This window comes from Osmia bicornis, chromosome 1 (genome assembly GCF_907164935.1).
Source record: "Osmia bicornis bicornis chromosome 1, iOsmBic2.1, whole genome shotgun sequence".
NCBI lineage: Eukaryota > Metazoa > Arthropoda > Insecta > Hymenoptera > Megachilidae > Osmia > Osmia bicornis.
The window spans coordinates 11,955,028-11,968,969 of record NC_060216.1 but is presented as its reverse complement, the minus strand read 5'-3'; the positions used below and the strand labels follow the sequence as shown (position 1 = coordinate 11,968,969).

At 44.4% G+C, this 13,942-nt stretch overlaps 1 protein-coding gene across 3 annotated transcripts in view; it reads right to left on the bottom strand.

Annotated features, from left to right (window-relative positions):
- Positions 1 to 1,815: 1,815 nt before the first annotated feature.
- Positions 1,816 to 13,942, bottom strand: part of LOC114878534 (irregular chiasm C-roughest protein-like) — a 138,980-nt gene continuing 126,853 nt past the window's right edge. The window contains exons 5-14 of one of the 3 annotated variants that reach the window (XM_029192448.2): positions 10,083 to 10,283; positions 9,516 to 9,643; positions 7,832 to 7,983; positions 6,931 to 7,241; positions 6,058 to 6,298; positions 4,964 to 5,122; positions 3,860 to 4,107; positions 3,070 to 3,305; positions 2,196 to 2,325; positions 1,816 to 1,923 (exon numbers count right to left, since the gene is read on the bottom strand). In XM_029192448.2, coding sequence (XP_029048281.1) covers positions 1,825 to 1,923; positions 2,196 to 2,325; positions 3,070 to 3,305; positions 3,860 to 4,107; positions 4,964 to 5,122; positions 6,058 to 6,298; positions 6,931 to 7,241; positions 7,832 to 7,983; positions 9,516 to 9,643; positions 10,083 to 10,283 — 1,905 coding nt within the window. In that variant the 3' untranslated portion in view covers positions 1,816 to 1,824. The remainder of the gene's footprint in view (positions 1,924 to 2,195; positions 2,326 to 3,069; positions 3,306 to 3,859; positions 4,108 to 4,963; positions 5,123 to 6,057; positions 6,299 to 6,930; positions 7,242 to 7,831; positions 7,984 to 9,515; positions 9,644 to 10,082; positions 10,284 to 13,942) is intronic. The other 2 variants (XM_029192449.2, XM_029192450.2) reach the window with 2 other exon arrangements.

The window sequence follows — 13,942 nt, the reverse complement described above, 5'->3', positions numbered from 1 at the left end:
CAATACAATTTTGCTCTCGTAGCGCCACCAAACTATAGGCCCTATGTTCATATTGACAACAGGTGTATATATATGTATATACCTAATCATTTTAGCTATCTATTTTACAGATGTCGGCCTGCGGAACGCGTCGATTCTAAACGCTTGTTCATTCGTAAGCGAATCCTCAGGCCGGAAGAAGGCTCGAGATGGCGACCGATCTTGTCAAACAAGCCGCGCGCGACCCTCGAGATTAATCGTATGCTCTCGTTTTAGTGCGCTTGCTTGCCAATACTGCGCGAGATCTAACATTTGTCCTAGAAATAAAAAAAAAGGCAGCACGACACAGTAACGTCGAAGTAGCAGCCGAGACGTGTTTTTGTCCGATCAGCCAGTTCGGCTGGACATCCCCGTCTGCATATCACATATTCGAAAAGCGAAATACATCCGTCGAAGCTACCGATGTTCACTTCACGTTTTCCCTTTAAATTGACTGCTACTACGATCAGCGATGAGATTCAATTCCCATTTTCGTTACGTTTCGAATGAACATTAAATGCTTATCGAGATCTAAAGTATGCGAATAAAAGATTGTCGATACCGAGTGGTCTGTTCTTGTTCCGAAGAGCTCCTTCGATCTACGAACCTAACCACCGTCCTTCGTTCTCGCGAACCCTCGTAGAACACGAGCCTCAATCGCCTCAATCGCCGTAATCGTCGTTTCTTCTTTCTTCTTCTCGTCGATTCATTTCCATGGCGAACGTATACTGATTTTCGTCCAGTCTCCTCGAGCTACAAAGTCGATATTTTAGATGAAGGGAGAAAAATACACTCTCGTGCTCTCGATTCGACGAAGGAATCTTTTTGCTACCGCGACTTCAGTCTTCTTAAATGGAATACCACACGTTGCGAAACGTAATCTCGACGATGTTCGACCAACAACGGTGAGATAGGAGTCTCTTTCAATTTACCGGCCGATTCTCCGCTTTCATATCGGTCGAATTGCCAACAGCTGCGATAGACAGTTCTTTTTTCCAGAGACCTTCACGATCCAAGTTTCTTTGCAACAGCTCGTAAGTACGCGGTCGTTCATTCTATAATCGTAGTATCAATTCCTTGGTACGCAGGAACGTATCGCAATTCGTGTCGGCTGGTCAGACTGGTCCTCTCGTGAATCCTCTTAGGCGTCGTTTCCAACGTGTCCATGGCTCTCGCGTACGATTTTCGTCTCGCCAACAGCTTCGTCGCGATATCCAAAACGGAATACTCGGTCAGTTCACGCGGTTCTTCGATGCTTTCAACTTCTCGCCACCTGTACTCTCTTCGAGGCGTCTCCCAAGAGTCACGGACGAGCTGGTCTTCCTCGAACAGTTCGTGCTCGGTTGGAATCATGAAACTCCGCGGGTCTATCTTCTCCGGATGTTCGTAACTCGTCGAGGAGACACGAATCGGTCGCGAGACGTCGACACGATGACGTTGTTCGACGAGTTGCCGGTGATCACGACTGGCCCTTCGCAATTGTCGCAGCACCGATTCGATGTACTTGAGCGCATCGCCGTTCTCCGCCATTCGTTGTGCCCGTCCTTTGACCCGAATCTTCTTCGCGCACATCTCCTCCCCCAACCTCGATTCACCGAGCAATCGTTCGACCTCCGACGCTCGCGCGACTGTGGGAGTTCGTCGAGCAACGTTCTGATATCGACAGGTTCTAGCTAGGCGATCCGCGAGCAAGTTCTCGCGCGACTTGAAGCGCGAACTAGTTTCTTCGACAGCTCGACGATGCTGGAAGGCGGTGCTAGTTAGGCCCGAACGTCGATGGTTCTAGTTCGGATAGACCCCCTGGCCTCATACATGCGTCGCTAGCGTCCCGACCGCCGAGGTGCGCTTTACCGTCGCGACTCCACCGTTTGGCCCACCTGTGATGTAGTGCGCCGAAAGTGGAGCCTGAAAAAAATCAGCAGAGAAAACACCGTGACGATTAACGATCGATTCAACCGAGTTGCTTATTTTTCCTTTCACTCGTGGATCATTAGCAAATGGATGGGATAATATCGAATGAAAAATTGACCGGCTCGATTAGATCGATCCCCTTACACATTCGATTCTAGCAAGACTCGCTCTGTTCGAACTAGTTCAGGTGAACGCAGGAATGCAGCTAAGATGTTGTAACCGTGTCTTGGAATTTGACACACATTCACCGCTGTCATTGTACTAACCTGCGGTCCAGCTCCGTTCAAGGTATTCAAGCTATTCATTCTCATTGCTTGAGTATAGGGTGGTGGTGCTGGCGTTACTCCCGGCACCGCTGTGTGCGGCGCGTGTCTCAGTTGTTCCGCCGCTGACATTCTATTGTTTCGAAGAGGAAAAAAAAACGATCAGAATAATTTCTCGCACGGTGGGCTGCTGGCGTGTACGTTCGCGGTGCGCACCGGCTTGGTTATTACAAATGATCGCGATAATGGTCGAAGCGGTTGGAAACGCGGCTGTACCCGGGCTCGTTCAAAATTAATATTAAACTCGTCGAGCTGATCGAACCGATGGTTATAAATATTCAGAACGAACGATTCATAATTTATGCGGGATATAATTAATCGGTAGAAACAATTGGGCGCGTTGCAGCAAATCCGTTGATCAATAGCTCGTAAATATTGTAACGTTAGCACGCGCATCGTATTTACAACTCCATCATCGATTGTTTGAACATTATAAACGATTAGCATCGAATGCGCCTCTAGGCGAGAATTCTTGGTCCAAGCCGAATAAAGGCGGTATGTATGTGTTCGAAGTGAAAGAATTAAAATTGAATTTATCACTGTATCGTCGTTCTTATTAGTTATATTCCAGACGCGTTCTTCGCCACGGATCTCGGTTGCATCGATTCACGGAATATCACGTTCCGGCCTGGATATAATCTAATCGTCTTTGCTGCAATCCGCGCGCGCCTCTGTAGAATTACCGCGCTAAAACGCAATTACAGTTGGTCAAAGGTTCTTCTATTATCCGACACGTCGAACTAGATTGCGAACCCCGGTGACACAGGCGACGAGGCGAGTTCCATTGATACTCTGCCAAGTGCCGGAGAAACTTTACCTGAGGTAGGGATTTCCATAGGTTGCGGAGAAACGAGGGTCGATCGCGGGAGTCGTTTGCGGGCTCGGCGTGCCCAAATTCGCGGAACTCAGACCGATCTTCTTTGAGGCGAGGATGCCGCCCGATGGTATCCTGCTTAAGGATTCTCGCGACGCACCCACTCCTTGTGTCGTGGGTGGCATGTAGTCGCGGGTGTAGTCTACGTACGGCACGTAACCATTGTTGTTACTACCGTCCTGCAACAGGAAACGGAAGGAAAAATTGTTAACGAAACGCGTCTATGACCAGCATTGTGTCGTGCTTTGCTTTCTCTCATAGAAAACTCGAGGTTACAAACAAGTGCAACTGTTTTATTTTCTTGGGAATATTTTTCCATATATACTATATACATATATGTGTGTGGGTATTTATTCTTCCGACACGACAAAAGGTTATTACATTGTTCCACAGGCCTTCGTGCTTGCTCGACATTAACGTGGTTCAACGACTCACGAAATTTCCTATTACTCTAATGAGTCTCAACGTTATAATTCGTACAAGGTGTTCGTACAAAAATTGGGACTGCTATTAATTATTTTAATGGAACTGGTCGAAACACGGTCGAACCGTGGACGTTTCACGAGTCAGAGGTTATTGTATTTGATGAAATTTTCGAAGAACTGTTAATTAAATTTAGAAGATTAAATTTTCGGCTATTTCAGGTTTTTATTATGCACTCCGGAAGCTCGGTACTTTTATTAGCAATAAACTAGATTATACCTGTCAGATAAACGTTGCAAATTGTACTTACGTTATTCTTGGGTGGAAACGAAGGTTCCGTGTAATCGGCGCTGTAACGATAACCCAAGGGATTTGGAACAGGTCCGGCCAACGCCAAAGCATTGACACCTCTCGTGCTTCCTTCGCCCTCGCTGTCAAGTGCTGTCACACTTTCTGCGTTACTGACACTCGATCCCGCTCGTATATCCGCTTTGACATCCGAGAGGTTGCTGCTTCTGTCGCTCTCTCGATATCGATCAGCGTTCGAATCTGTTTCTTCTGTCGGACGACAGACAAGAAAATCAACCGGCTAAAGGCAACGATCTTGTTGCGCACTTTTCTTACAAGCTTGTTACGAAACTATTAAGTTATTCTTTATCAAGTATCAAACGAGTTCGACACGATTTCACGAGATAAAACTCCTACCAAATTGCACTTACAGCGTATCAATTGAAAGGTTAAAGTTTCAAGAAAATAACTACATAAATATAACGATACGTTGTTACATTACCAAAGCTCAACATCGCGATTAGTCGTGTCCCGAGCTCTCGACAATTCAACGACTGATTAAAGCTAGTTCGTACCACTTGAATTCAATTTTCTGTCTGCATATCAAAAATATGAGCTACGTAACGAGTAGGCCCGCGTAGCGTATAATGTTACATTTTATGTGCTTCAAAATTATAAGCTGCAAATGGTTAATCCCTGAGTAACGCGCCAAACAGTTGTTACATGGGTGGAGTCAAGGGGAATGCGAATATTTTATGCAAACGAGCGCGTAACACTACTTATCGTAAGCTTGTTATGAAATTGTAAATCCTGTCTAGTATAATCACGACGAAAGAAATGACTAATAAACCATAAAGAAACGGTTTAGAAAGGATTCGAAAGACCACCTTGACTCCACCCTGTTTAAGGACCAACTATCAGGCTCGTTTGCATTCAATGATACATCCTTCATCTCGCGAGTCGTTAACGACAGATAGCGGAACGATAGCGACTGTTGTGTCCGCGGAGAAAGCAAAGAATTGAACGAATAGAAACGACGAAATTACGAGTCACGAATGGGAAAACAATGGGTAACGCGACATGACTAATGGCCTTATAATTCATTCGAACATGATATTCCACTCACGCATATCAGTCTCCTGGGTCTGGGCTGTCCTCGGCCGCGGCTGTTTGATGCGGTCCCGGCATTGCAGAAAGAGTACAACGATCACGCCAATGAGGATCACGCAGACGACCACCAGTCCTCCGATGATTAAAATCAGTTGCCAATCGACTGGAATCAACGCTAAGCGTCACGGCTGATTAAAATCTCGGCCTCTAACGCTCGATGATTGTAGCAATTATCTTTTTCTATTAACGCCGCACCGTCGGGAATAAAATTCGCGTAGTCGCAAGTGCGAACGACTGCTTAACGATGCGGGTTAAATTTTGTAAAGTGCACACAAAATTCGCGGGGCTTGCGAACGTGTCCGTTAATTGAATCCGGTGGAATTTACGAGCCGACCAACCTCGTACCGGTAAAAATGTATAAATTCGACTAGCTATTATAAAGCACCGTCGAATAGCTAGCAACGCGTGATATTTATAAAGACTGAAAACACGTCCTCGCACAAACTCAAGGAAAAGAATTTGATAATATCCGTCAAGATAAATTAACCTTAACGAATATTTGTTCGCGTATTTTTGGAAACGACAAAATGTTCTGACGAGCCACCGTAATAGCTACGGTGAGATATATTACGGGAAACTTAGATTTCTACTTGCGCTGCTTCCTGTCAGTTCAGTTTTAAGCTCGACGCATTAAAAAATTCATCCATGATTCACCGTATTTCATCCGAGCTAACAAATTGATCAAACAGATCTGATAGCGACGTTTTTGAAAAATGCAAAATCAGGAATCGAGATCGATCGAGATTTCGAGTTTTCATTCTAGCGGAGCAAGATTGACGGATTTCAAAAACGGTTGATACGAATTCCGGGGACGGTAACCGATCGTCGAAAGGACGGAAGTATGCGCTGGAAAACACGTAATTTCGTGATCGATACTTTTTTCAAAACCGCGATGTATTTCCGCCGAATATTGTATCGAATTTCTGGAACGTTCGGAAGGTCGGCGTCGAGCGGAAATCTGGCAATTTCGCGGGGAAAAGCGCATCGAATCGAGGAGAAAAATATGAACGGAAGAGAAAGGGCTGTCGTTTATAATGGATATGAACTTACTGTGTGCCGTCAGCTTGATTATGACGGAATCCGTGCCGAAGCTATTCGTGACCGTGCAGTTGTAATCCCCGAAGTACGTGGATATGGGATCGAGCAACGTGACAGTGCTGACGACTCTCTCGCCGGTGTATTCCTCCTGCACGTAGAACGGCGTATTGTTCGAGGAGAAATTGAGCTCGCTACCGGCGAAGCTCCATACCACCGAGTCCGCTTTTGGCACAGATATCGCGGTACACTTCACCTGCGAAATCGTGGAGGAACAGTCGAATAAAAAGAAAGATAGGGGAAAAACGAGGAAAAAGGTATCCGGTTCGTCGCTTGCCCTCTTCGACGAATCGACCGATACTTTTCTCTTTTATCCTCCGTTTCTCTCTCGCTCTGCGTGACTTCCCTTTTGAATTGCTGCGCATCGTATATCGACGAGAAAAATGAAGAATGGAAGAGGGGAAAAAAGGAAACACGAAAACGTGGATCGTCGATGCTCGTTGAATGTACGGTTGCACCCGCGACCCCTCCAACCCCGCCAGTCGGACTGGCCTACATTTCATCGAAAAATATCCGCGCACGCTTTGCGTTCTACACGCTCGACCATTCGTTACATAGAGTTCGAGACGATGCGTCTGGCGATCGCTCGGTTCTCCTGTATTTTCCATAAATGTCTCGTTTCGAATCCCGCGGGTCAAGTTATGGCAGGTATAAATCATAATCGCGAGCGGTTCGTCGATTTTATACGGGACATCGAAAACCAAACGCAAAACAACTATCTTTCATTAATGGGCAGTTCGAAATATGATTGATTATCGAAGTAATAGAAATCATTGAAATACGCAGATACTGGAGAGAAACGGAAGAGCAATAAATACGAAGAATTACCTTGACGACTCCTTCGTCGGGCACGTACTGGACCTTCTGCGACTCGATGCGGGGTGGCGCCCGGATGTAGATGTTGGCGTAGCCCGTCAATTCCGGAAAACCGGGTACGCGAGCTTTACAAACGTATCTTCCGGCCGTTTCGTGATTTACCACCACGCTTATGTTCGGCGTGGTGGCGACCTGTCGCTCGGTGTCTTCGTGGTACCAGCGTATCTCCGGCGTCGGATTCCCGTCGACGTCGCATTGCAAGATTTCCGTAGCGCCGTACTGCGTCTCCACGGAGACTGGTGGGTGTCGGAACTGCGGCCCGTCTGCGAAATTCAATTTTGACCTCGGCCAATCCCTCGAGATTGATACTACGTGGGACGAGAATAAGGGACGTAGGGGAAAAAAGTGAAAGCGTAGGATTGTAAGCGCCTCGAAATCGTTCTATCCAGCCTGTTTTCGAGACCATTTACGCGGGATCATGTTCATCCTTTTTCTTTTCTTTTTGCTACCAAAGGGGAACTCATAAATCGACTATAAAGCCCCTTCAAAAAATATGCCGGCAAATATCTTCGTAAGAAGTTCAATTTATCCTCTCCCTCGACTTTTTCATCAGCGTTCGCAAGCAATTCCCAAACGGTCGTGAGAAAATCGCGTAGTGTTACAAAGTGTTTGTCACTGAATATGCGCCTTTATATATTCGCGTGTGGCGAAAGTATGAAAAAGAAAAAGAAAAAAAAAAAATGAGAGTCAGCGAATAATAATGTGCTACGCTCGATTCGCGACCTCGTAAAGCTTTCCCGTCCAAGTATCCATGTTGCTACGTAATTCCGACGGACTACGAGGTTGTTTCGATTCCCCCCAAGTCAAACTAAAAGTTGCCGCTCAACGAGTTTGACCTGGTTGGGTCACTCACATGTGATATCCAGGGTCTCGGTCTCCTCGCTCTTGCCGACGTCGTTGTGGACCTCGCACTTTACGATCGCGTCGTGAAGATCGCGGGTCGCGTTGTGGATGATCATATCCGTCGTGTAGTCGCCGATTACCTTCTTCTCGTTGATAAACCATCTGGAAAATTAGAAAAAGAACCGTAATGATGGCCATGTAATGTGCTGAATAACCTGTGCACGGATTTTCTTTTAAAAACGATTACCGCCCATCGATCGACTCGTTGCATCGCAACAAAAACTCGGGGATAATTATAATTCTCTATTTTATTTTTTTTCCGAATTAACACTACTTCTCTGCACTTTATTTCTTATTCGACGTCTTTCTACGGTAGCCTGTTCTCTGGCCACTTTTCTTATGCAGCGATCAAGACGAGTTTTTTAGCGTAAAAGAAAACGTGGGAACGATAACTTTTTGCGAATTAATAGATCGATGAAACTTTCCTTTAAAACTTCATTACATTCTTCTACTCGATTCTTTTTCATTTTCGGTTCTCGACTTCTCTTTTATCAGTCTCGTCGAAACACACGTGTAACGTGTACACGAACGAAATCGCGAAACCATCGGAGCAAGCAACAAGACAACACGTAGGTAATGCGACACACACGACCGGCTAACATTGTCCTAAACTTTGCATTGTCCTCTGTTTGAAACGAGCATCAATTATTCCCTCGCTATGTGGTACGATCGATTGCTTGCTAATTCTCCTTTTGTCCTGCGTGCCTGTCGAACCGCTCTGTTGTCGGTGCGATAAAGCAAGCGTTTCTCCGTTTCGCCGCTAAAAACGAGCAATTTAAGCATTCTCTGAGCGGCTAGGTTTGTTACCGCGTGTGTTCATCGTTTTGCCTATCTGATCATGGTCAATAGACAACGCATTCTGTGCACCGCACCGTGTAAAACGCGCCGGATTAAACGTACGATGAATTGAAAAAAAAAAATAAAAAAAAAAAAACGAGCGAAGCAATCGAAGGGATTGTGGTTGTTCTTTTCGCGTGATGAAATACCGGTGGATGAAAAAACATATTACGACCATCGAACCAATATTTTTAACCATGACGTTTGACCAAAATAACTGGAGTTCACATTTACCAAAGGTGGCGTAGAATGATTGCAATTTATAACGAAAATTGTCACATATGACTGCATCTTAATTAACCTAAAATTCAATGTTAATAATCGTATGTATTTCACCTGAAAATCTCACATTGCGAAACATGTGTTTGAAAACTATTAATGTAATTAATTATTAGGGAATGTCTGCTTTAATTGGGCTGCCGCCTACGCAGACAAAAGTTGGCCCAACTTGAAAGACCTTCCTTTTCTCTGCCTCCCGTAGTTCTGATTAAACGCAACATTATTTTGAATGGACAATCAAGTTAACTAGGTCAGCAGTAAAAAATCGTTTACCTTGAAAAATTGTATGCTATCGTGACTCTTTGAAATAAGTTGGTAGCGCGAAGAGTTAAAAACACGTTTCAGAGGGGCAGGAATACGAACAGCATCGACATCGATATGCAGCCACACGTAACAACAACGTTCCAAATTCGAGGGGCGTTCTTGCCTTGGGTATCGATCATCAGCCACCCAGTTTGTGCCTCGCCAGGGGTGTAGGAGGAAGCAGAACGAGGCATTCGCGTTACACTACCACTCACCTGTACTCGACGTTCGGTGGATTGGCCTCGGCACGACATTTGAACCGGAGCTCGCTGCCCTCCACTATACGTCCGTTCTTGCCCAGACCCGAGCGGATCCTCAAAGAGACCTTCGGCGCGTAACGGACCTGCAATCCAACATACGACCATTCGATACCTATAGATGAGCGGTAAACACGAGATTCTCCGAGTGTCACGCGAGCCGATGCTCAAATTTTCATGACCATCGTCGTCGCGTACGATCGATCGTCGAACAGTCACGGCGCTCGCGTGACACCCGCAACACCTCCACGCACTTTATTTTCCGTCGGACATAATTTCTCGACAATTAATATCGCGGGTTGGCAAGCCGTTAAGTAAACGATGTACCCGACTCGTTGTTTAATCATACTCGTACGAATCGCGACAGAGTCCCGAGAGACTTACGGGCCCCCTAGTCATCGCGAATCATTGACATCGGGGTTATACACCGTCGAGCAAAAAGGGAGATGTAAAAGAAGAAGATCCCACCGCTCGGTAATCGGTGCAAAAGAGTTTATTTTAATTTTCTACCATTTCGTTACTCACCTCGACACGTAACTTCGCGTTTTGCGGCGTGCGGTCGGCCGCGTTCTGACTTTGGCACGTGAACGTCGTGTTGTCGTGATCCTTGCGAGGCATCACCCTCAGCACGGATTTCACCGTGTACAACGGTCCGTCGTCGAACAGTTCCTTCGTTGTCTTGATGCCTCTGTGCAGCACGTTTCCCAGCCCGTCGATCCACGTAATCTGTAATAAAACCAAGGTAGACACAATTAGACATTGAAACGATTACATTCCACGATGAAGATCGAGCAGGTGTAGTTTAAGGTGAAATGACTTAATTGAAGATCGAATTACTTAATTACGGTAACACTTTAACGACCGTAACTGATAGGATTGCATGTGCTTTACCTAAACGATATTAATAAAATTGATCGCCTTTGTAAAAATGTAATCGACAGTTAAGTTTGTCATTAAAGCAGACGAAACTTTATAATGATTCAAGGTTGACGTTGTATTCGTATCGTAGCTAACGAACGGTTACCATATCTGCTCCGTCGTTAATCATTCATTTAATAAAGCTGCTTCGTTTCGTTAAAAAGTCCAGCGGATTTTCGAAGTAACGGGGATCGGCGAGTGCATTAGAAGTTGAGGTGAATAAGGTAGCAGGAAGGGAGGCCCGGCCTCTCGTATCGGAAGTTATTTCATTATAACGGACGTCGCGATATTTTATTCAATAATTCGGCTACCATCGATCCTCGCGATCGAGCTAGAAACGCTCTCGAAAGTACCGGCTGCAGCTAGCTACCGACGACCGCGAGCTTCATCGCGAGCTACGAGCTTTCCAAACTTTCAAATTTTCCTTGAAATTAATTCAGCTTGTAGCGGGCTGATTGAAAATCTCTTCTACCTCATCACTTTTCTTGATCAACGGAAGATATTCTGTCATCTTTTTTTTCAGTTAGGTGAATCGAAGTCGTTTCACCTTTTTTATTAGAAAAATAAAAATAAAAAATAAAAATAAAAAAACGATGCTTTTTACAGTAACTTTTCCTATAAATTTTATAATAGCTCATTTTATCTTTGTGCTATTATTTTGATGATTTAATTTGTATATTTCTTTCTATTGCAACGAGGATGATAATAATAATTAATGAGAGGACGTAGAATAATATGACAAGTACAGAAATCGTGTGTCATGGATAATTAACCCTTTGCGGTGGTACATTCAACGTAATTGAACATCGATTTTATTCTAGCAAGCTTCAATGTCCAATATGATTGGATATTACATTAATCAGCATATGATTGGATCTGTTTGTGCCGTATAACTTCATGTACATTTGTAATGATACTCTAATGAAAGATAAAGCTTTATGAAATTTCTATTATAAGAACAGTCAATGCACGCAACTGTAGTATATTTAGATCAATTTATAATTATGCAAAAGCACACTGAGAAAAATTTAGAACTTGCAATTGCTAATAACATTATGTATTATTTATTTATTTGATAGCACGAGAACTTTTCCATTGGTATATCTGGAACCGTTTAAATCACGGCTGCTCATTGTATCTGTCAATCAATCAAGACAAAATTAAAAAATCGATATTTTGTCGCAGTACAAAAGCGATCCAATGAAATTTAAAATAAGAAACTTTGCGCCAAGTATAATTTGCCGAACTTACCCAAAGTGTCGTTCTATTTGTACGGCAGGTCGTCTGTTTAAAGAAAGAAAAAAAGAAAAAAAAACGTCGAATAAAATTATCGTACGGAGGTGAACTTTCCGTCGTTCGTCTCGCTCGTTAATTAGACAAGCGCGCGACTAAATTAGTACAGGTCGCGAAAGGAACATCAGACGTTGAAACGTTTCCAGAGGAAAATCGAACAGCTTCACACGAAGCCTCGCGATCGAGTACTCGTCCGACTATCCGGATAATGAAAGTGTGCGCTCATCGCAGAGTGTAACGCCGAAAAAAATCTCCTCTACCTGCTGCATTTGACGAGTATCGACGCGCACTTTTCCGGAACCTACTCTATTATTTGTATAGGTGAACCGAGCGTCTGCTGTGTACGTGCGAGAGTTGCTCTACCGTAGCTGCACCGACGCGAATCGATCGTATCGTCTATAATTAGGCATGCTGCATCAGTGCTGCTGCACTCTCGTATCGTATCGCTTCGAGTTCCGAGTTCGCTTAGCTCGAGCACTGTTTACGACACTTACCAGCGAACGTACTTACGTGCATACATTCTCGTTTAAAACTCGCACGACACCTGCTAAAATCTCACGGTGTGAAAGAAAATAATTGGAATCGTTAAAATATTTTAAAGAACGCGATATATCTTAATTAGCTACGCGTATGATAAGAAATTCGTGTAGGAATATGTATATCCCAACGCTTGACTTTTGAACGGCGACGTATATACGCGTCAGACACGTTGTAATTTTAATAAACGCGCTGCAATTACGCGGCGGGAGTGCAAGACGAGGAGCGAACAAAGGAGGCAAAGTAGAGGGAAGAGAAAAGAAAAGGAGGAAAAAATAATGACGCGAGATCTTCGGGTCTGGATGGACGGTCTTTGAAATTTCTTTCCTCGCTCGATGAATATTCGATGAGCGCCTCCTCCCTTGGCAAGGGAACTTTTCTTCTTGCGTCTTCGTTCAGGAAAATATACGTACTCTACTACGCGGCTTTACGTGCTGGAAGTTGCTAAAGAACGGTCACCGACTTAATTTCAGCTTGGTCGGCGATCGTGAAAGTGACCATTCGTCGATGGATAGCCCATCTTCGCGTGGACAATACGAAACGATTCGAGAAAAATGGTAAAAGACCGTTCGTCAAGAGATATTGCATTCGAAGGTAGAACCAAGGCAAAATTGCCATCAATGTTTTGCTTATCGGCAGGATCGAAGAAAATGTTACTTTGTTGTTGAAGAGTACACGATCGATCGTGATTATAACCGTCAGAAAGAGCTGTTCGATCGATTTATCCAACCCTAAATAAATGCACCGTAAACGTTCGTGGTGGCGTTCATCGATTCTTCCGTCGAGCGATTTTTTACGACCTAAATATCGCGATGATGAACGTCAGCCGATCGTCCTCCCTTTTCTGCGACACCGTGTCTCCATAACCTTGGCACCAGCAGTTTATTTCCAGCCCAGCCTCCCCTAACGCTCCTGTATTTTTATAATTCCATGTAAGCGGGTAATCTCTTCTAATGTTTCCGCGCCGGTTCGTTAAAGGGTGCTTTATACTCTTTTATGAAATTAATTAAGAAGCGGGAAAGAGGAACGGCGCGTTGCACGGAAAGAGATGAAAAGATGAAGGTAGAGACTCCTTGGTGAAATCGGCTGTTTTTTCCTTGTTTCTGAATAATTGCGTCTTGGCAATTTTTAACGTATATGTATAGGTTACAAACCTTCCCTCATATGTTTCAATTAAAGAGAAGAGAATTTTATTCGCGGAAACGAATGAAACGTACAAAGCGCTTCAATCAACTACTTCCTTGATACAGCGACGTTGAATTAAAAGCGTTTAAGTGTCACGTGTTTCCGTATGAGGCCACGTCGCATGCTAGTCTTATCGACGTTAATTGGAAAAGTAAAGGAGGATGCACGAGAACCCGTTAGCAATTCAGAGTCTCCTATTCGTGGTGCACCTCCATCCCATCTTCTTCGTCTGTTTACGCGTTCAACCCCAAGCTTCAACTTGTCTCTTCTCCGTTCGTTCCAAGGATATTTGTGAGAAATTATAATATCCACCCCCATCGCGATTCATTGTGTTTATTCGTTAATAAACAGAATCGAAGGGAGGAAACATTTGAAACGGAAAATACGCCGTCGACGAATTACCAACGAGAAATAGAGAAATCGAAGAGACGAACGGGTGCAACCGGGGTGGG